Genomic DNA, 27724 nt, shown 5'->3' on the forward strand with positions numbered 1-27724 from the left:
ACTCTGATATGGCCGAAATATTGCCAATGTGGTATTAAGCCATAATCAGTCATTCAATCATTTGGTGAGAACAAATCAATACATTTTATTATTTACATATACCAGTATGTAAAATGTCCAGATTGTAAAAATGCACTTTCAAAAGGATATAAAGGCCGTAAAGTGATAATTTTGGAGCCAACACTTAAAGGAGAAGGAAATTTTAATATCATTCAAATACCATTGAAAAGAGTACACATTTTCTCGCAGGTGCATGCCATACAAAACTTCTAATATGTGCTTCAAGTTGATAAAGTATAAATAAAGTCAGCACCATAATCTGCTGTGGGCGACTCCATTTTGCCTTAGAACTAGTTCTGAAGTTTTTATGTGTTTTGAGGAGAATTGCCGTCGGAAACTGCCGAAGTGCCCTTCGTACATTTCCGATAAACTTTTCTTCCCAGAAGGTAGCGAACATTGCAGTTCGTTTTCTGCTTGACGATCGGGAAACCGGAATGGGTTCCGAGTTTACACGAACCAGCCGGCAGTTTTAACAACTCTCTTTGGCTCAGAGGCAGCACACCCCCAGCATAAATTACAGGGTGTTAAAGATGGAGGATGCGATGGACTCCGCAATTTATACCAGCTTTGCCCTTTTCAGGCTTTACGTGTATGGCGAGGAAAAATCGCAAAATTATGCAGCAGGCACCACCAGATAGAAAAAAAAACGTGCTTTTTTCAGCCTGTAGTGTCATGTTTAAGTTCTCTTCTGCTTTAAGTTTTTGTAAAAAGGAATCAGATGTGGCCTTGTAAATGTTGTTAAAACAATGAGAAATGTGTGGTTTGAAAACTGTCAAATTTCAGGTGAAATAAACTGAGTAAAAAAATTCATTTTTTTCTGTGCGTTTTCAGGAGAGTTTGATGGAGAGACTAGATGTCTATTTCAAACACGGCTCTCAAGTACACCAGCTACAAGATTTCATCACCCGTATAACCAACAGCAAGTCCTGTTACAACATCAACAGTGCGTCACATGACCAGGTGTCCTTGACCTTCCAGGCGTTTGCTCAGTGCTTAGCTCAGTTCTTGCAGACATTTAGAAAGTTCCTCAGCCAGTTGGAATTGAGCGTTACGAAACAAGGTGTGATAAAACTCCTTCCCACGTTTGAGGCCATGGTATACTTCATGTTAGAGACGCTGGAAACAGCTAAAAGGCAAAACTGAGTTAGTGTGATGTCAGCAGAAATGGCTGCTTTTCTCAGGTTATAGAAATAATTTGTACCTGATTGGTTAAAATTGATATGTGTGCAATTAGGCATACTCTGAACTGCTATATGCTACACAACATCCCCAAAATATAAAGGTTGTCTTTTTTGACTTTGGGACTTGTTGATGCATGCGTAGATTTGGTCTGGGGTTGTCTTTCCTTTAATAGCAGCCCCAGTGGCTCATTTGGTAGAGTGTCTGCTTCGGGGGGGTGGGGGTGGGGTTGGGGTTGGGTTTCGGGGGGGGGGGGGGTAGATCCAGGGTCATTCCTGCATCGGGTCTCACTTGAGACCTTAAAACAGGAAGTTGTAGCTTCCTCGGTTGGCGTTCAGCATTAAGGGCAGTGCAGCGACTGGTTGAACAATATCAGTATAATGGTGTGGCTTACTAGCTTTAGGTAAGTCGTCTCCATAAAGCACTAGATAAAAGAGTGGTGCTTAAACCAAGGAGGCACATTACATGCACTGTAAGTGCGACAGTAAACCCCAAGTAATCACTCTCTGACTCTTTTCTACAAAAAAACAAAAGTATTGCTAACCCCCCAAACGTGCCCCAAAAACCACTTTATCTGTAATTGTTGAATTGTGTGTCTGTTCCAGAAGAAATCTTCTCTCTTCAAACCCTGAGCCTCATCCTTCAGCCATGGTTCATCAAACTAGGTGTGGTCTACGATGTGTTTTACCACGGGACAGAAGAGGGCAGAGCCAAGGGAGATAACACTTTTCTCGCTGCCAAGTTGTTGTCACGACTCTACAACACCGTTCTAAAATATGATGGCTTCAGCGAAGAATCCACTGATCTGGTAAATGACTGGAGAGAAACTTTGTGACAGACCTATAGCTGTATACTGCCCTAATTCCTCAACCTTTTCCCATATAAAAGAGCAACTTCCGTTGCAGTTTATGCACATTTTTAATTTGATTTTGGAGACAAAACTACATTGGTTGGATGGGCCAGTTTCAGGACTTCACAAAAAGTATAATATATCAGTCTACATAGAATAATGCCTTCAAAAAATACCTGAATAAACACCTTGCAAACATGTAAAAAGGTTGAAGAGGTATTTGACTTCTACACAAGTCTTGTGAGACCCACATGCTGGGCTAACAGATGTGTCCAGGGAAAGCCTGTCACTTTACTCTGGATTTTTGAGTTTGAAACAAGTAGAGCTGCCAGTTATGAACTAATGTTGGAGGGTAAATCATGCCTTCCTTCTGTATGTATCTGCTGAGTGCCCAGTGGATTCATGTTTGAAAGCATTGACAGACAGGTGTTTGAATGCATTGATAGACAGGTGTTTGAATGCATTGAGAGACAAGTGTTTGAATGCATTGACAGACGGGTGTTTGAATGCATTGAGAGACAAGTGTTTGAATGCATTGATAGATGGGTATTTGAATGCATTGGACAGACAGGTGTTGGAATGCATTGACAGACAGGTGTTTGAATGCATTTACAGACAGGTGTCTGAATGCATTGATAGATGGGTGTTTGAATGCATTGATAGATGGGTGTTTGAATGCAGTGACAGACAGGTGTTTGAATGCATTGAGAGACAAGTGTTTGAATGCATTGACAGACGGATGTCTGAATGCATTGACAGACGGGTGTCTGAATGCATTGACAGACAGGTGTTTGAATGCATTGATAGACAGGTGTTTGAATGCATTGAGAGACAAGTGTTTGAATGCATTGACAGACGGGTGTCTGAATGCATTGATAGACGGGTGTTTGAATGCATTGACAGACAGGTGTTTGAATGCATTGACAGACAGGTGTTTGAATGCATTGACAGACAGGCGTTAAATAGTAATCCAACATTGTAACTGCCATCCACTGAAATCCAATATGGGAAGACTTCCTGAAGTCTGTTACCTCTAGTCCATAAGTCCTTTGGCTCTTGTAATGTCAGTTACTACTAACTGAAATAAGAAATCTTGATTGAAATGTATTTATTTATTTATTTTACTTACTTGATTGGTGTTTTCATCATTCACACGGCTGTTTCACTTGAGCAACATGTGAAATAACCCCAGCCAATCATAATGTATGGATTCCAGTGCTTGCAGTTTGTTGTCAGCCATTAGTGGTCTGATATATTTATTTATTTGATTGGTGTTTTGGGATCTTACTCAAGAATATTTCTCTTATTTGACGATTGGTAGCATTGTGGTGGGAGGAAACTGGGCAGAGCCCGGGGCAAACCCAAGACCATCCCGCAGGTTGCTGACAGACCTTTCCATGTATGGCTGGAGAGGAAGCCAGCATGAGTTGGATTTGAACTCACAGCAGCCATATTGGAGGGAGGTTCATGGGTCAGTGTGCTAACCCTCTCAGCCACTGAGGCCCGAAGTGGTCTGATGTGTGATCAGTGTGTAGCACTGAAATCTTAAGCTTTCAGAGTAAGTGTTCAACTTCATGTATCAGTAAGAAGACATTTTCATTTGTTTTGGTTGCTAGGCGATGTTGTTGTTAACGATGTTGATACAGACCAGTCGGCCCTACTTAGACATCATAGATGAGTGGATCACAAAGGGCACTCTGACAGACCCCAGGAAAGAATTCCTCGTTCAAAGGTTTGGGTAATTTAGTGCAGAGTAATGTTTTTTGTTTGTTGATTAATGTTGGGGAACTTCTGACTCTTGGCCATTTGCCGAGAAAAAGGAAATACTTTCTCCACATGTTGGAGGTGTTGGATGAAGGATGAAGGATGAAATTCACCAAATGAAGCAACATTCCAGTACGCTTCATTTAATGGTTGAAAACTCCCAAGACTATCACATTCGGGGGAATTTTGAGCACAGGGCTCCTGCATTTAAGCATTTTAAGGGAAAAAAAGACTTTTTGCAAGCAATGGCATTCGGGGGCAGCTGTCAGTGGCTTTGTGGTGCCAGGAGTAACATCGGACTCAAGGGAGGTAATTCACGGTATCCGTAGCAGTTACTACTCACGTTGTTCACATTGTTATCATCGAACGTCACTTTATTATGAGCGATAATAAATATAAGGGAAAGACCCTTGGTGATGATGAATTAGATGATTATTTAGCGAGAAGCGTTCGACTGTATGCAGTGGTGAAAGGCATTGAAAATCGAAGTGGTCACCAAGTCCGATGCATCATCTCCTCTGCCTGGATTACCATCACAGCGATTCAGCTCCTCTCGGGGAACACTTAAAGCCTGATGTACATGTTTAGACAGAACGTGTCTGGTTGAGGACTTAAGCATAATACTTTCATCACAAGTTAATTTATAATCTGTCTGAAGGTCCTTGAATGTCAGAAGTTCCCCCTAACTACAACAGATTACCCAGACAGCAGGGCTTTCCTATTTTCCTACTTTTGAGTTTGGCTGCATCAAATTCGCTCACATAGGAACCAGATATAGAAAGCAGATATAGACAACGATTTTGAAGTTACAAGTAATCTTTACTTACGTTGCAGAGACGAAAATGTGGAATTACCATTATATGTTTTCTCTTGTTCAACAGAAATGAATCTGTGAAGTCTTTAGATGAAAACTTTTGGGAAACAGCCTTCTCCCTGCGCTGCCCATCCACAGATCACTCTTCAGAGGTTACCTCCCCTGGCAAGGAGCATGCTGGGGTTACCTCCCCTGGCAAGGAACATGTCAGTGTTGCCTCCCCTGGCAAGGAACAGGTCAGGGTTACTTCGCCTGGCAAGGAACACCCCAGTGTGGAGGAAGACAAGGAACTAGGGAAGCAGGGGTCGTACTGGGCACCCAGGTTTCTCCTGCCTGTGATGAGAGAGGTGGTGTTAGCGGGCAAGTCCATGGAGCTCCTGCAGACCCTGGGAAGATTGGGAAAGGTGTTAAGGGAACATGATAACACAGGTACGGGGCAAATGTTGTGTCCAGATCACACAGATCATGCAGATCAAGAATTAGAGAACGTTGGTTTAAAAAAGTAAAAAAAGAGTTCAGACTTGAGTCAAGTCATAGGAACAGCAAAGCATACAAACAGGACACACAATTGTGATTTTTTTTTTCACTGAAATGCCATGTCCAGAAGCATACCAGAGTTTCTGTATTCTGTTGGTTAGCGTGCTGATGCAGCACAGTGACCCAGGAGTTTCCAGCCCAGCTCATGTTTTCACCAGTCGTATATTGGAATGCCCTCATCAACCTGCAGATGGTTGTGGGTTTCCCATGGACTCTGGCCTCTTTCCTCCCATCATAACGCCCTCGTATAAGTGAAATATTATTGAATATTTCATCATTTAACTCCAGACAAATAGATCAACAACATGCTGAGAAATTTGGGGTTTACATTTGCAACAACAACGTTGTATTTACCTCATGCATCTTCTTAATCTCTCAGATGTTGAGTGTAAATCCTGGTACACCACCTTCATAGAGTCCCTGGAGGAAACATTGGGTAAGACACCACGCCCTGGATCAGAAGCGCCATCTGGTGGGAGAGATGACACAAAGGGAGTAAATCTACCACCAATAGTAGAAGATTCAAGAAACAGTTATGATCCCCTTTTACAGATCAACTTTTCAGCCATAATTGATCTGGACTGCAGTGGAAAAAATGCAGACACAACTAAAGCTGAAGAACTGGAGCAGTAAGTAGTATTTTTGTTTGTTTACCTGTTTTGGAAGACTTTTTCTTCTTAGTAATTTTCCTTGAAATTGCTCTCACCCCAGTGTTGTTTATTTTTAGTGTTATTTATTTCATTAGTGTTTTATGCCATACGCATAGAAGGGAAATTTTGTAACTGAGAAGTATACAACATTGCCACTCCCTGAGAATAAATTTTTATCAACAGCATCCGGAGGGGGCTCCATGGCTGAGGGGATGAAAACACCAACACCGTGCATTGACCCGGGAGTCAGCCCCCAATGCCGTCACTGTGAGTTCTAGTCCAGCTCATGCTGACTTTCTCTCCAGCCGTACCTAGGAAGGTCTGTCAGCAACCTGCCGACGGTCGTGGGTTTCCCCCCGGCTCTTCTCGGTTTCCTCCCACCATAATGCTGGCCGCCATCGTATAAGTGAAATATTTTTGAGTATCGCGTAAAACACCAATCAAACAAATAAATAAATTTAAGAGGCGTCTTATCTGGTAACTGATTTTGCTGATGAAGGGGAGTGTGACTGTAATAGGTGATGGGGATTCTTAGCTGGCAGTTTCTCTGGGCAAGATGGTCTGATGATGTGAGAAATTATCTTGTTTGTAAGAGCTGGAGCTGGTTGTTGAAGTGGTCTAGAAGCTGTTTTGGGTCCTGGTCTGGTTGTTGAGGTGGTCTAGAAGGTGTTGTGGGTCCTGGTCTATTTGTTGAGGTGGTCTAGAAGCTGTTTTGGGTCCTGGTCTGGTTGTTGAGGTGGTCTAGAAGTTGTTTTGGGTCCTGTTCAGGTTGTTGAGGTGGTCTAGAAGCTGTTTTGGGTCCTGGTCTAGTTGTTGAGGTGGTCTAGAAGCTGTTTTGGGTCCTGGTCTGGTTGTTGAGGTGGTCTAGAAGTTGTTTTGGGTCCTGTTCAGGTTGTTGAGGTGGTTTTGAAGCTATTTTGGGTCCTTGCCTGGATGTTGAGGTGGTCTAGAAGCTGTTTTGGTCCCTGGTCTGGTTGTTGAGGTGGTCTAGAAGCTGTTTTGGGTCCTGTTCAGGTTGTTGAGGTGGTCTAGAAGCCGTTTTGGGTCATGGTTTGGTTGTTGAGGTGGTCTAGAAGTTGTTTGGGTCCTGATCTGGTTGTTTGAGGTGGTCTAGAAGCTGTTTTGGGTCCTGGTCTAGTTGTTGAGGTGGTCTAGAAGCTGTTTGGGTCCTGGTCTAGTTGTTGAGGTGGTCTAGAAGCTGTTTTGTGTCCTGGTCTGGTTGTTGAGGTGGTTTTGAAGCTGTTTTGGGTCCTGGTCTGGCTGTTGATGTGGTTTTGAAGCTGTTTTGGGTCCTGGTCTGGATGTTGAGGTGGTCTAGAAGCTGTTTTGGGTCCTGGTCTGGTTGTTGAGGTGGTTTTGAAGCTTTTTTGGGTCCTGGTCTGGATGTTGAGGTGGTTTTGAAGCTTTTTTGGGTCCTGGTCTGGTTGTTGAGGTGGTGTAGAAGCTGTTTTGGGTCCTGGTCTGGTTGTTGTGGTGGTTTTTGAAGCTGTTTTGGGCCCTGGTTTGGTTCTTGATATGGTCTAGAAGCTGTTTTGGGTCCTGATCTGGTTGTTGAGGTGGTGTAGAAGCTGTTTTGGGTCCTGGTCTGGTTGTTGAGGTGGTGTAGAAGCTGTTTTGGGTCCTGGTCTGGTTGTTGAGGTGGTCTAGAAGTTGTTTTGGGTCCTGTTCAGGTTGTTGAGGTGGTCTAGAAGCTGTTTTGGGTCCTGGTCTAGAAGTTGTTTGGGCCCTGGTCTGGTTGTTGAGGTGGTTTTGAAGCTTTTTTGGGCCCTGGTCTAGTTGCTGAGGTGGTCTAGAAGCTGTTTTTGGGCCCTGGTCTAGTTGTTGAGGTGGTTTTGAAGCTGTTTTGGGTCCTGGTCTTGTTTGTTGAGGTGGTTTTGAAGCTGTTTTGGGCCCTGGTTTGGTTGTTGAGGTGGTCTAGAAGTTGTTTTGGGCACTGGTCTAGTTGTTGAGGTGGTCTAGAAACTGTTTTGGGTCCTGATGTGGTTGTTGAGGTGGTCTAGAAGCTGTTTTGGGTCCTGATGTGGTTGTTGAGGTGGTGTAGAAGCTGTTTTGGGTCCTGGTCTAGTTGTTGAGGTGGTCTAGAAACTGTTTTGGGTCCTGGTCTGGTTGTTGAGGTGGTGTAGAAGCTGTTTGGGTCCTGGTCTAGTTGTTGAGGTGGTCTAGAAGCTGTTTGGGTCCTGGTCTAGTTGTTGAGGTGGTTTTGAAGCTTTTTTGGGTCCTGGTCTGGTTGTTGAGTCGGTCTAGAAGCTGCTTTGGGTCTTGGTGTGGTCCTTATGTTACAAAGGTGTCATCGGGTGTCCTGATCCAACACAAGGGGGAAAAGTGGGCATGTTTTCAGTGCAGTGTCTTCCAAATAGATCAGGAAGATTTCTGTTGTTATTGGTGATAATGGGGAAACCCATGGGTACTCCATGCATTTGTTCATAGAACTTGGTACGTAGAACTCACGTGACATAGGTAGAGGTCATACGCGCTGGGGTTAGGGCGAAGGTGCTGTCAGGCGACATGGTGCTGTTCAGTGTTGTCTCACAGTTGAGTATTCGTTGGTGGGTAATCTTGAGAGAATCTAAGACTGGGATATTTATTTGTTTATTTGATTGATATTTTACGCCGTCACTTACGCCGACGGTGACCAGCATTATGGTGGGTGGAAACCGGGCAGCGCCTGGGGGAAACCCATGACCAACCGCAGGTTGCTGGCAGACCTTATCACATACAGTCGGAGAGGAAGCCAGCATGGGCTGGACTTCAACTCACAGCGACCGCATTGACGAAAGACTCCTGCATCAGACTGGGATATTGGTGAAGAGGCCCACTTTGTGGTAACGTAGTGGTAAAACCGTACTGATTTTCACCGACCTTCTCCTGTTTTTTTTCTGTCCGTCCAACCCTTCATCCATTTCCCTTTTTAAACATACTTACTTATGGTTTTAAGTGAATTTTATACCATTTGGTTCAACAGGAGTGTGTCTGAGCTGAATCTGAGTGGTCTGGGTAGGATATCCGTGTTACTGGAGCACTGTCTGTACCCGTATGTCCACAAGCGCTATCAGCGAGTATCTACGAAGCTGGTAGAGATCCTCACTAAGGAACATCATCTGCTAGATTACCTGGACTCTATAAGGGTGAGTCTGTCTGTCACATTTTTTAGCGAAATTGTCAACTCTTAAATGGTCTATTTATTTATTTATTTATTTTTTTTATTGTTGATTAATTCCTCAATGTCACAAGGATGAACCAGTGACCTTTGGCAAGTTATTGATGAACTTTACCTGTGTGAAGATGTATGTACTGTCAACTGCCTCGCTGACTCAGGTGGTTAATACATTTCTTTTTGATCGGTGGTTTACTTATGTCACTTACACAACGACAACCAGCATTATGTCGGGAAACTGAGCAGAGCCTAGGAGAATCCCACAAGCATTCGAAAAATTGCTGGCAGACCTTCTCACAACAGACCGAAACGGTGAAAGCAATGCGCCTATCCTACCTTTGACAAGATAGGTCACGGGTTCAATTCCAAGTGTGTCTGCTTCAGCTGATGCTTTATGTCAGGAGGTTTGTCGGCTTCCTTTTGAAGGTGGGTGGTTACCTCTGTGCGCTCTGATTTCTCCACCCTTAAAGCTGACTACATGTACCTGCTCCCTCAAATTTACCGCATAATCAGAATTAAGGCAATGGTGTGGTGTCCCCTATATTTTTTTTTTTTTTTTTTTTTTTACCAGTATCAAAATATTCAGGGTAAAAAAGGGCATAATTGTTGTCACAAGTACGCCTTCAGGCATCACATTTGGCCAGATTTGAGTGTAAATCAGGTTTTTATTAATGTAAATTTGTAATTTGATCAGTAAAAGCTGTGCTGACGTTCGTAAGCCTACCGTACCTGGATAAATAAAGAGACATGCTCGAGCGGAAGTCCAGGAACAAATGTGATAAAAGTTGACATGCTTCCCGTCACGGTTGTTGGATGATATTAAAACCCTCCAAATATGATGCTGCTGTTTATGTTTATTTTCTAAAGCGTAAAGTCCCAATGTGTTCTGCGCATTCTGCGCATAATTATGATTTCTCCCGGTATGTGGCACTCTCCGTTTGGGGCATTTAGTTTACAGTACATTTACTAAATCACCAAATGGTGGGGAGTTAGTCAGCACCTTAAAAAACTGCGAATCTCCTCACAAGCGATGTTTCTTTCAAATCGCCATGAGGCTTGCCTTTCTGAGGGGTGGGAATTTGGTTGAAAAACATTATCAATCTGTTCAGCTGTTATGAAAATGAAAAGGAAATATACTGAAAAATGGACCTAAGATGACTTGGCAAGAATCCTCCTGTGTGTTTATTTTCGGTGACAGATTTTGTTGTCACAAGTCTATTGATGTAACAATGTAACATCTTTGTTTTCTTACACATTCTCTTGGTGAATTAAGGTTTGTTCTCTTAAAAATACATTTTTCCATAAAAAAATAAAGTACTCTTGATATACTGTTGTTATGCAGGTCTAAGTTTCATGTTTTTGGAAGATAACAGATTTGATACATGGATAGAGCAGTCCATACAGTGATGCAGGGCGTGGTACATTACTTTACACCTGATAATGTTCACTTATTTCAAGACTATTGCGAGACATGACAGAATTTTTATAATTGTAACTCAATCAACACAAGTACCTGAAATTCTTGTGTACGTTTTGTATTGTACAATCGTTGTTAGGCTTATTGAGATTTCTGCTTATTGTAGCCATGTACATGGGAAGGTCTGTCAGCAACCTGCGGATGGTTGTGGCTTTCTCCCTGGGCTGTGCCCGGTTTCCTCCCACCACAATACTGGCCACCATCGTATAAGTGATATATTCTTGAGTACGGCGTAAAACACCAATGGAATAAATAAATAAATAAATATTGCAGCCTTTACTAATTGTCTTCTTTAGCAGGATTTGATTTTGCGCAGATTTGATTCTAACAGGGTATGAATCTTTTGGGTCGGAATGAGCATGTTATTTTGAGGGAGCAGCATACCATCAAATACTATATTGTACTTAAAGTTTGGTAGGTAGAAATGCGCTTTCATAACCACAAACGAAGATTGAAGTAAGACTTTTGATGCCAACGCTTAAGTTTTCTTGATAAGAAATTAGTTTAGCTGCACAAAAAAAGCTTTTAAGTGGCTTTACACAGCGGATGAATCTGTCGCAATCAAGCAAAAAGTATCGGTTGAAAAATGCTAAATGTTTGTTCAAATTATTCTAGGGTTTCTGATTTTCTCCTTAATCTTACAATTAAATTTACTGTCGTCAAGTAAGTGAAAAATTTTTGAGCACAGCATTAAGCAACAGTCAAATGTATTGTAAATAAAAAAATTGGCTTTTTGATTTTCAGAGGTTTTACCTGATGGAGGCTGGGGACACACTGTTTGACTTCTACACAGAGCTTTTCCAGAAGGTACGTCCTTATTTAAATTATGAAATCATGTAAGCTTTTGTTGTTTTTTAGACGGAAAATTTGAAACAGTTTTGCACTGGACTGATTCTGCCTTTTTTCTTTTTCAGTATACTCTAATTCCTCAACCTTTTCGCATATGAGTGAGCAACTTTCAGTGAAATTTGTGCAAATTTTTAAATAGGTTTTGGAGGCAAAACTACATTTTTTTGGATTGGCCAATTTCCGGGCTTCACAAAAAGTATAACTTTATCAGTGTACACAGAAAAATGCCTTCAGAATATGCTTGAATAAACAGCTTGCAGGTTGGAGAATTACGACACATGTATGTATTTTTCTCAATGTTACTTTAAGTAATAATTGACAAGATGGTAATAAGATCTGTGCCAACATTATTTATTTATTTATTTATTTGATTGAAGTTTTACGCCGTACTCAAGAATATTTCACTTATACGACGGCGGCCAGCATTATGGTGGGTGGAAACCGGGTAGAGCCCAGGGGAAACCCACGACCATCCGCAGGTTGCTGGAAGATCTTCCATGTACGGCCGGAGAGGAAGCCAGCATGAGCTGGACTTGAACTCACAGCGAGTGGGATAAAGTTTCTCTGACATCAGAGTACCAAAAGAAGATGCTGTACGGTTCATAAAGCCCACCATGAAATTCAAATATTTGCATGCATTTAACTGTGTCAGACCTTCTAAAAAACTTTCTATCTACTAGCTGATATTAAAGTTTTAAACTGTCCACTGCTAATCATTACATTTTTTTCGTATTACATTTGCTTTAAAGAAGCCCCCCTCTTGTTGTTGTTGTTCCAGGTACAGTGTCATGAGATGTGGCGTGATGTGCACCTGTTGAACTTGGTGCTGGGGGCCAGCCAACAGGTGTATTACCCTCAAGATGTCAGCAGGTAACCTGCTCAGTGCTCGTTTTTATACAGAATTTAGGCCTTTGCTTTTTTCAGTCATTCATGCCATTAACATGGTATGTATGATGCGTCTTTAAACTTCAGTTTTCACAAGATCTCAGCAGCCGGAAACGTCAATGGTGGTAGATGTCAAAACTTCTCTGTATGAGAGAGCCCGAATTGGAGGCGCTAAGACAGTCGGGCGTTCCCAGTACAGTGTGTTAAATACCTAACTTCCCTCATCAGTCACGTATTCATGGCACATCGACCCGGGATTGTGCACAGGGAAATCGTGCTCTAACTGCGGCCGATTCTTAACTTGTTCACAATTTTTCTTCTCATACCTCGTAGCAAAGTCATGGTTCGTCCAGGGATTGTTCCACGTTATGAAATCCTTTGAGGAAATGGTTTTCGGGATTGGTGCTGTTTTATTACAGATTTGCTAAAGATAAAGAAGATTTTAACTCAAGCTGCCGTTTTCTGACCTTCACTTGTGTGAGAACGTCAAAAACAAAAACTGAATAATTTTTTTGAGAAGCCACTGAAAGTCTACCATTTCATGTTCTCTCTTCATGTGAAACAAAAAAAGAAGTATATAGTGGAACACAGTGTAAAATAAAATATAATAGGGAAAACAGTCATACAAAAACTATGCATTCATTGCCAAACAAATAAATTACCCATAAAGAAAAAAAGAAAAAATATAGATGAAAAATCAGACTTATCAAACTTGTCCGTGATTTTTCCCATTTATAAATGCACATTGGTAGTTAGGTCATGGTGACTTGTCACTGTTCTACTATCTAACTTAGATTTTTTAATGTGAACTCTTTTCTTGGGCCTAGTTGTGACTTGTGCATCCACAGGGGAGCGGGAAAAGGTGTCAAAATGTCGCCCTGCCATTGTCCATTTGACTAAACTTGAAAACTATGAAGGCTTGAAGTGTGATAAAAAAGACTGTAAAACTTATTCAAAATAAATACAGAAAGACCACAGGGAAAATTTGTTCATCCAGGTAAGCCGAGAGCCGATGAGAGGCCGGCGAGGAAACGTAGTTGAACGTCCTTCTCCCTTGTCTGTAGCTGTTTCTACAGGTAGTTTTCATTGTCTTTAAACGATACACGAAACGCTTTGGCTTTTTGTCTTAGCGTGAAGTTTAGCACGTGTAATAACATATAACAGTGAAAAAAAAAAACATTTCAACCTTCATTTCCGGGGATAAAAATGGTTTCTTCGGGCCGTGGTGGTCAGCCCAGAAATTAATCACCTGACATGAATGATGATCCGTGTTAAAAAGTACTCAGTGGGGGAGCAGACCGAATTTGGGTGGGAAACAGATGGGCGAGAGGACAGGGGCGCGGAGGGGGCGCTAAGCTGGCTCGGTGAACTTAAGCAGTGTCTGGGTATGTCAGCTTGCCTCCACTCAGGGCTTTACTTTTTGATGGGAATCTGACTTTCACCCTGACTCCCGTAATGCAAGTTTCCAGCTGTCTAAGAAAGCCACAAAAATAATTTTCAAAATGACCAATTGTTCTCAAATTTCCAGTTCATAACTATGCCTCCTCTCATTATGTGGACGTACGACCATAAACATCACCATAATGCGCGTTTTGTTCGACGTTTCACACATTATTTCGACATTGTTGTTTGCCATGATAACTTTCAAAACATAAAAACACTTAGCCCTTAGTATAACGGCCCTGATGCCAACAATGCTACCTGTGATATAGCCGTACCTGCTTTCCGTGCTGTCCGTCACACATCGATGTAGGGGCGGATAAAAAGTGTCTGTCCGTGCTCGTAGTTGACTTAAATGCTCATCTCGGCCAAGTGTTCCGCTCGCTAGTACACCCAACAGAGCCGAAAACTGCATGGCCATCGCTGCTAGGCACATAACACAACTGCCATGTAGCTCTCCCAAGTTCTCCATAACCCACATTACCGCACGAGAAAATCTCCCTTTGTCAGCTAAATCCAACGCATGAAACATTGGCTCTTTACATCAGAAGGACCCAGGAGCAACCTGATTCTGCTTAAGCCTTCTTGCTAGGGGGTGAATAATTTGCTACTATTTTATACACTTTCACATGAACAGCTGGAATCAAACCCTAACTGCAGTAAACTGACAAAAGATCGTATTTCAGTTGTTATGTAAGACCATTTGCCAACTATCACACTGTGGTCACTGCTCTGGTTGTACTCTCTATGCTGTACGTCTATCACACTGTTGTCGCTGCTCTGGTTTTACTCTGTGCTGTACGTCTATCACACTGCCGTTGGTGCTCTGGTTGTATTTTCTATGCTGTACGTCTGTCACACTGTCGTCGCTGCTCTGGTTTTGCTCTCTATGCTGTACGTCTATCACACTGTCGTTGCTGCTCTGGTTTTACTCTCTATGCTGTACATCTATCACACAGTCGTGCTGCTCTGGTTTTACTCTCTGTGCTGTACATCTATCACACTGTCGTTACTGCTCTGATTTTACTTTCTGTGCTGTACATCTATCACACTGTCGTTACTGCTCTGGTTTTGCTCTCTGTGCTGTACATCTATCACACTGACGTCACTGCTCTGGTTTTACTCTCTATGCTGTACATCTATTACACTGTCGTCACTGCTCTGGTTTTACTCTCTGTGCTGTACGTCTATCACACTGTCATCACTGCTCTGGTTTTACTCTCTGTGCTGTACGTCTATCACACTGACGTCACTGCTCTGGTTTTACTTTCTATGCTGTACATCTATCACACTGTCGTTACTGCTCTGGTTTTACTCTCTGTGCTGTACATCTATCACACTGTCGTTACTGCTCTGGTTTTACTCTCTATGATGTACGTCTATCACACTGTCGTTACTGCTCTGGTTTTACTCTCTGTGCTGTACATCTATCACACTGACGTCACTGCTCTGGTTTTACTTTCTATGCTGTACGTCTGTCACACTGTTGTCGCTGCTCTGGTTTTACTCTCTGTGCTGTACGTCTATCACATTGTTGTCGCTGCTCTGGTTTTACTCTCCATGCTGTACATCTGTCACACTGTGGTCTCTACTCTGGCTTTACTCTCTGTGCTGTATGTCTATCACACTGTTGTTACTGCTCTGATTTTACTTTCTATGTTGTACGTCTGTCACACTGTTGTCGCTGCTCTGGTTTTACTCTCTGTGCTGTACATCTATCACACTGACGTCACTGCTCTGATTTTACTTTCTATGCTGTATGTCTATCACACTGTCGTTACTGCTCTGGTTTTACTTTCTATGCTGTACGTCTGTCACCCTGTTGTCGCTGCTCTGGCTTTACTTTCTATGCTGTACGTCTGTCACACTGTTGTCGCTGCTCTGGTTTTACTCTCTGTGCTGTACGTCTATCACATTGTTGTCGCTGCTCTGGTTTTACTCTCCATGCTGTACATCTGTCACACTGTGGTCTCTACTCTGGCTTTACTCTCTGTGCTGTACGTCTGTCACACTGTCGTTACTGCTCTGATTTTACTTTCTATGCTGTACGTCTATCACATTGTTGTCGCTGCTCTGGTTTTACTCTCCGTGCTGTACATCTGTCACACTGTGGTCTCTACTCTGGCTTTACTCTCTATGCTGTACGTCTGTCACACTGTCGTTACTGCTCTGATTTTACTCTCTATGCTGTATGTCTATCACATTGTTGTCGCTGCTCTGGTTTTACTCTCCGTGCTGTACATCTGTCACACTGTGGTCTCTACTCTGGCTTTACTCTCTGTGCTGTACGTCTATCACATTGTTGTCGCTGCTCTGGTTTTACTCTCTATGCTGTACGTCTATCACACTGTCGTCACTGCTCTGGTTTTACTCTCTGTGCTGTACATCTATCACACTGTCGTCGCTGCTCTGATTTTACTTTCTATGCTGTATGTCTATCACATTGTTGTCGCTGCTCTGGTTTTACTCTCTATGCTGTACGTCTATCACACTGTCGTCGCTGCTCTGGTTTTACTCTCTGTGCTGTACATCTATCACACTGACGTCACTGCTCTGGTTTTACTTTCTATGCTGTACATCTATCACACTGTCGTTACTGCTCTGGTTTTACTCTCTGTGCTGTACGTCTATCACACTGTCGTCGCTGCTCTGGTTTTACTCTCTATGCTGTACGTCTATCACACTGTCGTCACTGCTCTGGTTTTACTCTCTGTGCTGTACATCTATCACACTGTCGTTACTGCTCTACTTTTACTCTCTGTGCTGTACGTCTATCACACTGTCATCACTGCTCTGGTTTTACTCTCTGTGCTGTACATCTATCACACTGTCGTTACTGCTCTGATTTTACTTTCTATGCTGTACGTCTGTCACACTGTTGTTACTGCTCTGATTTTACTTTCTATGTTGTACGTCTGTCACACTGTTGTCGCTGCTCTGGTTTTATTTTCTATGCTGTATGTCTATCACACTGTCGTTACTGCTCTGGTTTTACTTTCTATTCTGTACGTCTGTCACACTGTTGTCGCTGCTCTGGTTTTACTCTCTGTGCTGTATGTCTATCACATTGTTGTCGCTGCTCTGGTTTTACTCTCCATGCTGTACATCTGTCACACTGTGGTCTCTACTCTGGCTTTACTCTCTGTGCTGTATGTCTATCACACTGTCGTTACTGCTCTGATTTTACTTTCTATGCTGTATGTCTGTCACACTGTTGGTGCTACTCTGGTTTTACTTTCTATGCTGTACGTCTGTCACCCTGTTGTCGCTGCTCTGGCTTTACTCTCTGTGCTGTACGTCTATCACATTGTTGTCGCTGCTCTGGTTTTACTCTCCGTGCTGTACATCTGTCACACTGTGGTCTCTACTCTGGCTTTACTCTCTGTGCTGTACGTCTGTCACACTGTCGTTACTGCTCTGATTTTACTCTCTATGCTGTATGTCTATCACATTGTTGTCGCTGCTCTGGTTTTACTCTTCGTGCTGTACATCTGACACAGTGTGGTCTCTACTCTGGCTTTACTCTCTGTGCTGTATGTCTATCACATTGTTGTCGCTGCTCTGGTTTTACTCTCTATGCTGTACGTCTATCACATTGTGGTTGCTGCTCTGGTTTTACTCTCTGTGCTGTACATCTATCACACTGTGGTCGCTACACTGGCTTTACTCTCTGTGCTGTACGTCTATCACACTGTTGTCGCTGCTCTGGTTTTACTCTCTATGCTATTTCTCTATCACACTGTGGTCGCTACTCTGGCTTTACTCTCCATGCTGTAACCGTATTTCACAGGTTGTTTAGTAAATCTTTTACTATATGGAAAACTACGAAAAGTGTAACTTTGCCATGCCTTGAAAAATACTGAAAAATCAGTGAGAAAGCAGCTATAACTTTTCATGTGAGCTAGTGTATAAACACATTACAAAACCTTGTTGTGACCAGTGTGAGCTGGGGAAATTTGGGGAAAAAACAGAGAAATTTCCTGTCAAAGGTCAGTGTGTGAACTCTCACCTCATGTGACCTAGTGATTGATTGATTTAACTCATTGGTGTTTTACAGTTATGTTTAACTTTTACAATGGCTGCTGTTACTATGGTGGCTTGAAACCTACAAACATTCACAGATTCCTGGGAGACCCTTCTGTGTACAACGTCCGAGAGGAAGACAGCACAAGCTGGACTTGAACTCACAGCAGTGGTGCTCTCGGGCCTTTGTGTTGTGCTGGCACACTAACCACTAGTCCACAGAGCAGGTTAAGCATTGACATTGCTCAGCCAAGTTGTAATGTTTTAATTTCAGGCTAAGCATTGACATTGCTCAGCCAAGTTGTAATGTTTTAATTTCAGGCTAAGCATTGACATTGCTCAGCCAAGTTGTAATGTTTTAATTTCAGGTTAAGCATTGACATTGCCCAATAAGTTGTAATGTTTTAATTTCAGGTTAAGCATTGACATTGCTCAGCCAAGTTTTAAAGCCAAGGATTCTAATCCAATCAACGCTTTTGATGGCCTCCAGCTTCATTATGAGGTAAGATACATATTCAGTCGAAGACATTTAACTGTGAACCTTTGTGGAACTTTGCTGACTCAGATGGTTCAAGTACTAACATGCTGCAACTATCAAGGACAGGTGTCATAAAGTGTACTTAGTGTTAAATAGCCCTAACCTGTGTGCACTTCATATCTCTACAACATAATACATCTCTGTATATTCAGAGCTTGCGTTCACACAAAGCGACTCCTTTTTTCACTTTGTGCTTTATTTATTTATTTGATTGGTATTTTATGCTGTGCTCAAGAATATTTCACTTATACGACAGTGGCCACCACTATGGTGGGAGGAAACCGGGCAGAGCACGGGGGAAACCCACAACCATCTGCAGGTAGCTGGCAAAACTTCCCACTTATTGCCAGAGAGGAAGCCAGCATGAACTGGACTTGAACTCACAGTGACCGCACTATACTATTTATGTTTTTTTGTTTTTTTTGACCATAAATCTTACAACTACAGGGTGAATGTTTCTGTGAGTGAGAGGGCTTGAAGGAAAATCAACCACTGCATATAACCCTCTGTAAATTAAGTTTATTATTACTATTATTGTTATTATTATTATTATAAATTGTGTACAATTGCTCTGAATCGGTTTAGCGCAGCGTAATGACCCAGAAGCCTCTCACCAATGCGGTCGCTATGAGTTCAAGTCCAGCTCATGCTGGCTTCCTCTCCGGCCTTATACGTGGGAAGGTCTGTCAGCAACCTGCGGATGGTTGTGGGTTTCCCCGGGCTATGCCCGGTTTCCTCCCACCATAATGCTGGCTGCCGTTGTATAAGTGAAATATTCTTGAGTACGGCGTAAAACACCAATCAAATAAATAAATAAATAAACAATTGCTCTGAATTTGCTTGCTTTTTTTTTTGTTATTAGGTTCCCTGGCCTCTAGATATAATCATTAGCACCAAAACTCGAGAGGTTTACAACCAGGTGTTTATATTTCTGCTGCAAATCAAATATGCTAAATACTCGCTGGATAAGCTGCTGTTTTCAGGTAAGTGGCCAGATCCAGTTTTTGGTTTTTTTTTTTTTGAATATGCAGATGACTCTCTGTGTAAGGGGTTGGGTTTTCCCCTAGTACACTTGTTACTGATTCATTTAACTGATGCATCACTTCATGGAAGGTTGTATTTCCAGATTAAAATTTCCTGCAGTAAATTCTATATGCTTGAGACATATGTTCATGTAAATTAGATTAATGACTTGGTTAAAATCCAGGGTATTAAAAGTTGAATATGCTTAATAAATCCGTTGAATACATGCGAGATAAATTTTCTGACTAAATTAGTTAATAATTATTGAACATAAATTATTGTTTTATGGACGGAAATCAGACTTGAAGATCATGTATTTTACGGGAAATGTGGCAATTTTTCCTGTTCAAGACATTTTTACATGATCGGAAAGCCGTGAAAAACTTGAAAACAGGATAATTGTGGATACATTAAGATGGGACGGAAGAAAAAGGTGCATTATTAGTTCTGTATTTATTCCATTGTGGATTATTAGTGTTGGCCCACCTCTAAAGCATGAACTATAATTGGTACCCTCATGCTGGCTCCCTCTCCGGCCGTAAGTGGGAAGGTCTGCCAGCAACCTGCGGATGGTCGTGGGTTTCCCTTGGGCTGTGCCCAGTTTCCTCCCACCATAATGCTGGCCGCCGTCGTATAAGTGAAATATTCTTGAGTACGGCGTAAAACACCAATCAAATAAATAAATATATAATTGGTACCCGCTATTATGCCAGTAGTTGTATCTGTCACAGAACTCTGTGGTTACAGTTTTGGAGCGCGAGAACCTTTTGAGAACCATTGTTCAGCCGGAGGATGCTTTCAGTCGCTATGGTAACGAGGATGAGGTAGAGGAGGAGAGGATGGAGGAGCAGCTTCCTCGCAGTCATCGAGTGCACCGAATGCAGCTCCTGAGGATGAAACTGATCAACTTTGTCAACAGTCTCCACACCTACATCATGACTAGGGGTATTAACTGCATTGTCAAAAAAATATGTTTGTTACAAGTAATCCTCCAAAAAGGGGGACCGGCCCGGATAGCACAGTTGGTAGAGCGTCCGCTTTGGGACCGGTAGATCCAGGATCAATCCTTGGTCGAGTCACACCTAAGACTTTAAAAGAGGAAGTTGTAACTTCCTCGCTTGACGTTCAGCATGAAGGGGATAGTGCAATGACTGGTTGACCCGTATCAGTATAATGGCTCGGGCGGGGCAGCTTACTTGCCTTTGGTAAGTCGTCTCAGTGAAGCAGCACTAAATAAAAGAACGGTGGAAATCCGTCCTGCAACAAGGAGGCACATTACACGTACATGCACCCTAATGATTCCTTCGTCGTCATATGACTGAAAAATTGTTGAGTACGACGTTTAAACCCCAAGCACTCACTCACTCACTCCAAAAAGGGATGCAGATGTTAACATTGGAATTTTGCACATAGCTCCGTTTTTTGCTCTAAATGTTAATTTCTTTAGAATCTGTTTTTCTCTCCTTCATTTTTTCTTGTTTGTATAGCTTCTAGTTTTGCTACTTTAGTGTGTGTAATCTGTAACGTTTTGTTCTTAGTATTTTCCTGGCAATGGCAATATAGTGCGATTAAGTATAGGATATCCAGTAATTGACTTCAATACATGGGGGGGGGGGGCCTCTGTGGCATAGTGGTTAGTGTGCTAGCGCAGCACAATGACCCAGGAACCTATCACTGTGAGTTCAGGTTCAACTCATGCTGGCTTACTCTCTGATCTCATGTGGTGGATTTACTGTAGGCTCTTTTCCATTTCTTCTACTGTGACGTTTACTGCTGTCATCTAAGTGAGACTTCCTCAGTATGGCATAAAACTCTAATGAAGTAAATAAATAAATAAATAAATAATCCAGATTTGGGAGTTTTGTTATTTTGGAAAATTTAGATTTTTTTAACTCTTTATTTACCCTGGCAGATTTTGCACAGCACGGGGTTAGAGTTCATGGCTGAAATCAGGCAGGCTGGAGACTTGGATCAGATTATGACGCTGCACGGAGGATACGTCCTCAAATCCACAGTCGCTGCCTTCAACATAAAGACGTCGACTTCCTCAAGGATGCCATTCTCAAAGTCCTCAACTTGTGTGTGATATTTTCTGCACGGTGGCAGTATGGAGTGGATGAAATCAGGTTAGTGTTCAATGTACGTATTTATTTTTGGATGAAATCAGGTCAGTGTTCATTGTACTTATTTATTATTGGATGAAATCAGGTCAGTGTTGAATGTACTTATTTATTATTGGATGAAATCAGGTCAGTGTTCATTGTACTTATTTGTTACTGGATGAAATCAGGTCAGTGTTCAGTGTACTTAGTTATTGCCATTCTCAAAGTCCTCAACTTGTGTTGTGCAGGGTTCGCACAGTCCTGGAATGTCCTGGAAAGTCCTGGAAAATTAAAAATGTATTTTCCAGTACTTGAATGTCCTGGATAATCAGCCATTGTCCTGGAATGTCCTAGAATTCGTTATTCTTGGTGCTAAAAAAATTTCTAATGCTTTGTCCACGAGCCAATGGAAGGAATAGGCTGTTGTTTGTGTCAACACTCGCAGTATATAGGTCACTTCATTCATAAAATCAGTGGAGTAAAAGCGTAGTAAAACACCCACCAATCAAATCTCTACACAAGCCGCATCCGTCAGGCGGAAATTGACGGAAACTATCGACCTAGAAGGAAGTTGACTTTTGTATGCGCACGCGCAGCCCTCATGTGGCATGTTTTGTGAATTTGGCGGGAGGCGAAAGAATGTCACGTCTTTGTTATTTTAATCTATCCTGGCTCAGCCAACCAGGTTATCAGGATTGGCTGGAGAAAGACTCCGCTCACAGAGCACGGTGTTCGCTTTGCAGAAAAGCTTTGACATTGGAAATATGGGTGAAAGTGCGGTTAAGAGCACTCAAAGGGAACCAAGCACATGCAGTTTGCTCCAAGCGCTGAAGGAACGTCACCGTTCGAACACCAATATTACCGAGTATTTGGAGGGTCCCTCGTCATCGACGACAGGTAGGCTATTTCCACTCCCTATGAACCCCACGTATGCGTGTATTAATGTGACTGTGTACTTTCTATTTAGTGATAGCACATGGGCAGTGTTACTGCAGTGTTTTTTAGAGAAACAAATTACAAATCAAATCAAATCAAATACATGTACTTTTATTGCATAACTATGCCAGTATTGGCTAAAGGTCCCTATGACTTATTAACCGTCCGATAGGGACCTGCGGTGTAGGCTTATTATTATTAATTTTTTTTGGATTCACTGAAATCATGAAAAGGTGAATTTCAGAATATAGTAGTGTGTGAAACGGACCATGGCCGTTTTGGAATGTCCTGGAATGTTTTAAGTGTAGGCCCTACTGCCGTAATACGGAGGCTGATTGTAAGGGGAGATAACTTTGACAAGTTCTGCTCTATAGGCCTAAGCATAGTGTGAAAATTATCTTGAAAAGACAGTAAGTTTTTGCGCACACTTAACATTTTGAAAGACTTCTATTATTCATAGGTCTACCTATAGCATAAATATTAGATATTTTTTTTTTTTGATTTAATTATTTATTTGATTTTGACGAGTATTGTTAATACCGGGATCTATTTTTGATTTTAGAACTGGTGCTATTTTCCAGGGGAAAAAATAAGGGATTCAGTTCCAGGAGCCATTTGTCCTTAAAACATACAATATAGGCCTAGTATAAAAATCAAGGGGTAAAGTGTGATTATTTTAGGCGCCAGTGGCAGAAATAGGGTCGCCATTGGCCCCTAATATACCCTTATTTTTACCCCTGAATTCTCAGTGTAAAAGCATTTATGATGAATTTACATGCATACATTGTGATCCATCATTCATGGTCAAGAAAAGAATCCATAGCCAACCACATTCTTTTGGGAGTTTGATTGTTATGGTAGAAATCTGAGCAGTTGATTAGTAATTTTTATTGTTGTTGTTTATTTCAGACACACTTGATCTTGGGCAATGGGCTGCACCTACAGCGACTGTATCTAGACCATCAACCATTCCCGAGTTTGTCACAAAGGAGGAAGTTTTGAAAGCTGAGATACTGTGGGCGTTAAACATCATAGAATGTCACCATTCCTATAAATCCTGTGAGGGAATTGGGGGACTTTTCTGTAAAATGTTTCCTGACAGCAGCATCGCAGCGCAATTCATGTGTGGAGAGAAAAAATCAGCATATCTTACTGTGTTTGGACTAGCTCCGCATTTCCAGACTCTCTTGAAGCAGAAGATTGATAGCAAGTTTGTTCTCCTCTTCGATGAATCCCTGAACAAAAAGAACCAAAAGAAACAAATGGATTTCTATGCGCGTGTGTGGGAAAACGATGAAGTGAAGTCCAGGTACCTTGATTCCAAATTTGTTGGGCACTGTACAGCTACAGACATGATGGCACATGATGGCAGAATTTCAGTCAGTTTTTGGAGACTTGAACCCTCGTAATCTGATACAAGTCAGTATGGATGGCCCCAGCGTAAACTGGAAGTTTTACCACAGCTTACAAGTAGATTTAGAAACTAAGTATGGGAGGACACTTTTAGACGTGGGCTCATGTGGGCTGCACATCTGCCATGGTGCATTCCAAACTGGAGTGGAGAAGTCTGAAATGGGTGTAGCTAACATTTTACGTTCTCTTTACTCATTGTTCCGGGACTCTCCTGCTAGACGAGAAGATTACACAAAAGTAACTGATGGGGCTAAAATCCCTCTCAAATTCTGTAAGACTAGGTGGCTGGACAATGCCCCATGTGCCTCAAGGGCCATTGAAATATGGGACAGTATTTGTAAATATGTGTCAGCTGTGAAAAGGAAAACTGTCACTAAACCAGACAATCAGTCTTACTTGACAGTCCAAAAAGCTGTGGAGGATCCATTGACACTGGCACGACTTAAGTTTTTCTTGGCAGTTGCACAAGAAATTACACCATTCTTGACCAAGTATCAAAGTGACCAACCACTACTGCCCTATATCACTCATGATCTATTGGTCCTGATACAAGGTTTGCTGGAGAGATTTGTTGACCACAAGGTAACAGACTCATTAACGGCTGCAAAGATAGCTTTGTTTGATGTCAGAGACAAGAAAAACTTTGTTGAAATTTCAAAGATTGATGTTGGGTTAGCTGCAGACAAGACATTGAAGGAGGCTTATCGATCAAAGAAGATATCGGATAGAGCCGTGTTAACGTTTAGAATGGAGTGCAGAACGCTTTTAATTGAACTTGTAGCTAAACTTATTGAAAAGTGCCCTGTTAAATACCCTCTAGCCAGAAGTGTTGCATGTCTGGATCCTAGGCATTTTAACCAGAAAGAGGTGGCCATAAAGTTCATGAGGAAGACTCTATTAATATTGACAGATGCTCATTGGATTACACCTGAATTTGGTGATGAGGCTCTTCGTCAGTTTTCTAGGTACTTGGATGATGCAGCAATAAAGCATATGCACTTTGATCCCAAAGTCACCCGATTAGACAGACTTTGGCACATGGATATTTCGAACAAAGTCGAATTCCGTGAGCTCTGGGGAGTGGTGAGCCTACTGCTGCTGATGTCCCATGGTCAGGCCACTGTAGAGCGTGGCTTTTCCATTAATAAAGAGGTCGAGGTTGAGAACTTGAGGGAGGATTCAATTATTGCCCAGAGGATTATATGTGATCATTTACACAACATTGGTGGTGTTCAGAATGTTGTATTGGACAAAAAACTTCTGATGTCTGCCAGTGCTGCTCGTCGAAGATATCAGGACTATTTAGATGAACAGAAACGGTTGAAGGAGAAGTTGCCAGCCATGGCCCGAAAGCGGAAAATGGAAGAGGAAGTGGCGGAGTTAAAAACACAACAGAAGAGATTGAGGGGTGACATTGATTCTCTAAGATTGTCTGCTGATGAATTTTCAGTCAGAGCAGAAAAGGAAAGAGACTTGTCTCACATAAGCAAATCGAACAGCTTGCGCGAATCAGCACAGCGCAAAGAAATGGACCTGAAACAGTTAGAAGAGACACTTGCTCAGAAATCACAACAGTTGAAGAACATGTGAAAATCTCATTTGAAAATCATGTCTGTGTATATCTCATGACATTTGAAAAAAAAAAAAACATGTGAATTATTAACTCATTAAAGTTCATTATATGTATGAGAGAAAAGTTTTATATTGTGTTTAAATTTGTCCTGGAAAATAATGTATTTGTCCTGGAAAAGTCCTGGAAAAGTCCTGGAATTTTACAAGTCACAGACTGTACGAACCCTGGTGTGATATTTTCTGCACGGTGGCAGTATGGAGTGGATGAAATCAGGTCAGTCTTGAATGTACTTATTTATTATTGGATGAAATCAGGTCAGTGTTCATTGTACTTATTTATTTTTGGATGAAATCAGGTCGGTGTTGAATGTACTTATTTATTATTGGACGAAATCAGGTCAGTGTTTAATGTACTTATTTATTATTGGATGAAATCAGGTCGGTGTTGAATGTACTTATTTATTGCCATTCTCAAAGTCCTCAACTTGTGTGTGATATTTTCTGCACGGTGGCAGTATGGAGTGGATGAAATCAGGTTAGTGTTCAATGTACTAATTTATTATTGGATGAAATCAGGTCAGTGTTCATTGTCCTTACTTATTATTGGACGAAATCAGGTCAGTGTTTAATGTACATATTTATTACTGGATGAAATCAGGTCAGTGTTCAATGTACTTATTTATTATTGGATGAAATCAGGTCAGTGTTGAATGTATTTATTTATTTATTATTGGATAAAATCAGGTCAGTGGTCATTGCACTTATTTATTACTGGATGAAATCAGGTCAGTGTTCATTATACTTTATTATTGGATAAAATCAGGTCAGTGTTTAATGTACTTATTTATTACTGGATGAAATCAGATGAAATCAGGTCAGTGTTTAATGTACTTATTTATTACTGGATGAAATCAGGTCAGTGTTTAATGTACTTATTTATTATTGGATGAAATCAGGTCAGTGTTCAATGTACTTATTTATTTTTGGATGAAATCAGGCCAGTGTTCATTGTCCTTACTTATTATTGGATGAAATCAGGTCAGTGTTTAATGTACTTATTTATTATTGGATGAAATCAGGTCAGTGTTCAATGTACTTATTTATTATTGGATGAAATCAGGTCAGTATTGAATGTACTTATTTATTATTGGATGAAATCAGGTCAGTGTTTAATGTACTTATTTATTTTTGGATGAAATCAGGTCAGTGTTGAATGTACTTATTTATTACTGGATGAAATCAGGTCAGTGTTCAGTGTACTTATTTATTACTGGATGAAATCAGGTCAGTGTTGCATTCACAAATATATTAACGATATTGTTCAATGTAGCTTGCAGGTCACTGGATATAGTATATATAATATAAAATTCTGATGAGCTCTTTGTTGTGGCATTTGTTTTCTGAACACCGGATCAGCTGTCATCAGGAATTTGGGATAGAGCAAGCTCTCTGGGACTTTATTCCCACCAACATTGGCGAATGAATAAATGAAAATGAAAAATGAAATCTGCCACTATTGTGGCAGTCGTTTCATGACTGGGCATTTTGAACAGACAGGTCTTGATCCTGTTTGCACACTTTGAACAGACAGGTCTTGATCCTGTTAGCACACTTTGAACAGACAGGTCTTGATCCTGTTTGCACACTTTGAATCAGACAGGTCTTGATCCTGTTTGCACACTTTGAACAGACAGGTCTTGATCCTGTTTGCACACTTTGAATCAGACACGTCTTGATCCTGTTTGCACACTTTGAATCAGACACGTCTTGATCCTGTTTGCACACTTTGAACAGACAGGTCTTGATCCTTTTTGCACACTTTGAACAGACAGGTCTTGATCCTGTTTGCACACTTTGAACAGACAGGTCTTGATCCTGTTCGCATCACTGATCGAAATTGCGTTGCTGTTGATCGCGGTGGATAGTTGAGAGAATGAACGTAGCCTACATGTTCATATCCAGTGTGCTGCAGAGTGACATCAATGTGTAAGTTTCGTGATTCCAGAGGGCACACAAAGTGTGGGTTCAAATCCAACCTTGGACAGTTAATTCATACATTTCCCTGATTGGCTGTTCATGAAGCCTTGGTGTTTGCAGAATCGTTTGTGTGTTGAAGACCGCTTTTTATCCCATAAAAGTTAATTTTTCCCGATAATAAAGTCATGACATATCGTTTTGATATGCACCATGTGTAATATAAATTCCAACATTTTGATTGCTTCTTGTATCTTTGCATTCATCTCAAAGATTCATTGCATACAACTCGGCTGTACAGGCACTACTTTTTCTGCGAATGTCAACATGGCCGACTTTCGACCAGGAGATATCGTAAAAAAATGACAGAAAAGGATGCACCAGAGTTATAAATTTGACGAGATAATGGAGTCAGTGTGGAAATCCTCGGCAATTGACTACGACATAGAGCTATCACCTCGGAGGCTAAGTAATAGCGCCGATA

At 41.5% G+C, this 27724-nt stretch overlaps 1 protein-coding gene across 1 annotated transcript in view; it reads left to right on the forward strand.

Annotated features, from left to right (window-relative positions):
• The window catches only part of LOC135463999 (gamma-tubulin complex component 5-like), a 50822-nt gene that overhangs the window by 18984 nt on the left and 4114 nt on the right, over nt 1-27724 (forward strand). Inside the window, 13 exon segments of the mRNA XM_064741472.1 lie at nt 892-1120; nt 1845-2047; nt 3706-3821; nt 4735-5096; nt 5584-5833; nt 8817-8979; nt 11230-11292; nt 12113-12204; nt 18097-18184; nt 19083-19203; nt 19991-20202; nt 21156-21243; nt 21246-21369. Coding sequence (XP_064597542.1) covers nt 892-1120; nt 1845-2047; nt 3706-3821; nt 4735-5096; nt 5584-5833; nt 8817-8979; nt 11230-11292; nt 12113-12204; nt 18097-18184; nt 19083-19203; nt 19991-20202; nt 21156-21243; nt 21246-21369 — 2111 coding nt within the window.

The sequence above is a fragment of the Liolophura sinensis genome, chromosome 3 (assembly GCF_032854445.1).
Source record: "Liolophura sinensis isolate JHLJ2023 chromosome 3, CUHK_Ljap_v2, whole genome shotgun sequence".
In the NCBI taxonomy this organism is placed as follows: Eukaryota; Metazoa; Mollusca; class Polyplacophora; order Chitonida; family Chitonidae; genus Liolophura; species Liolophura sinensis.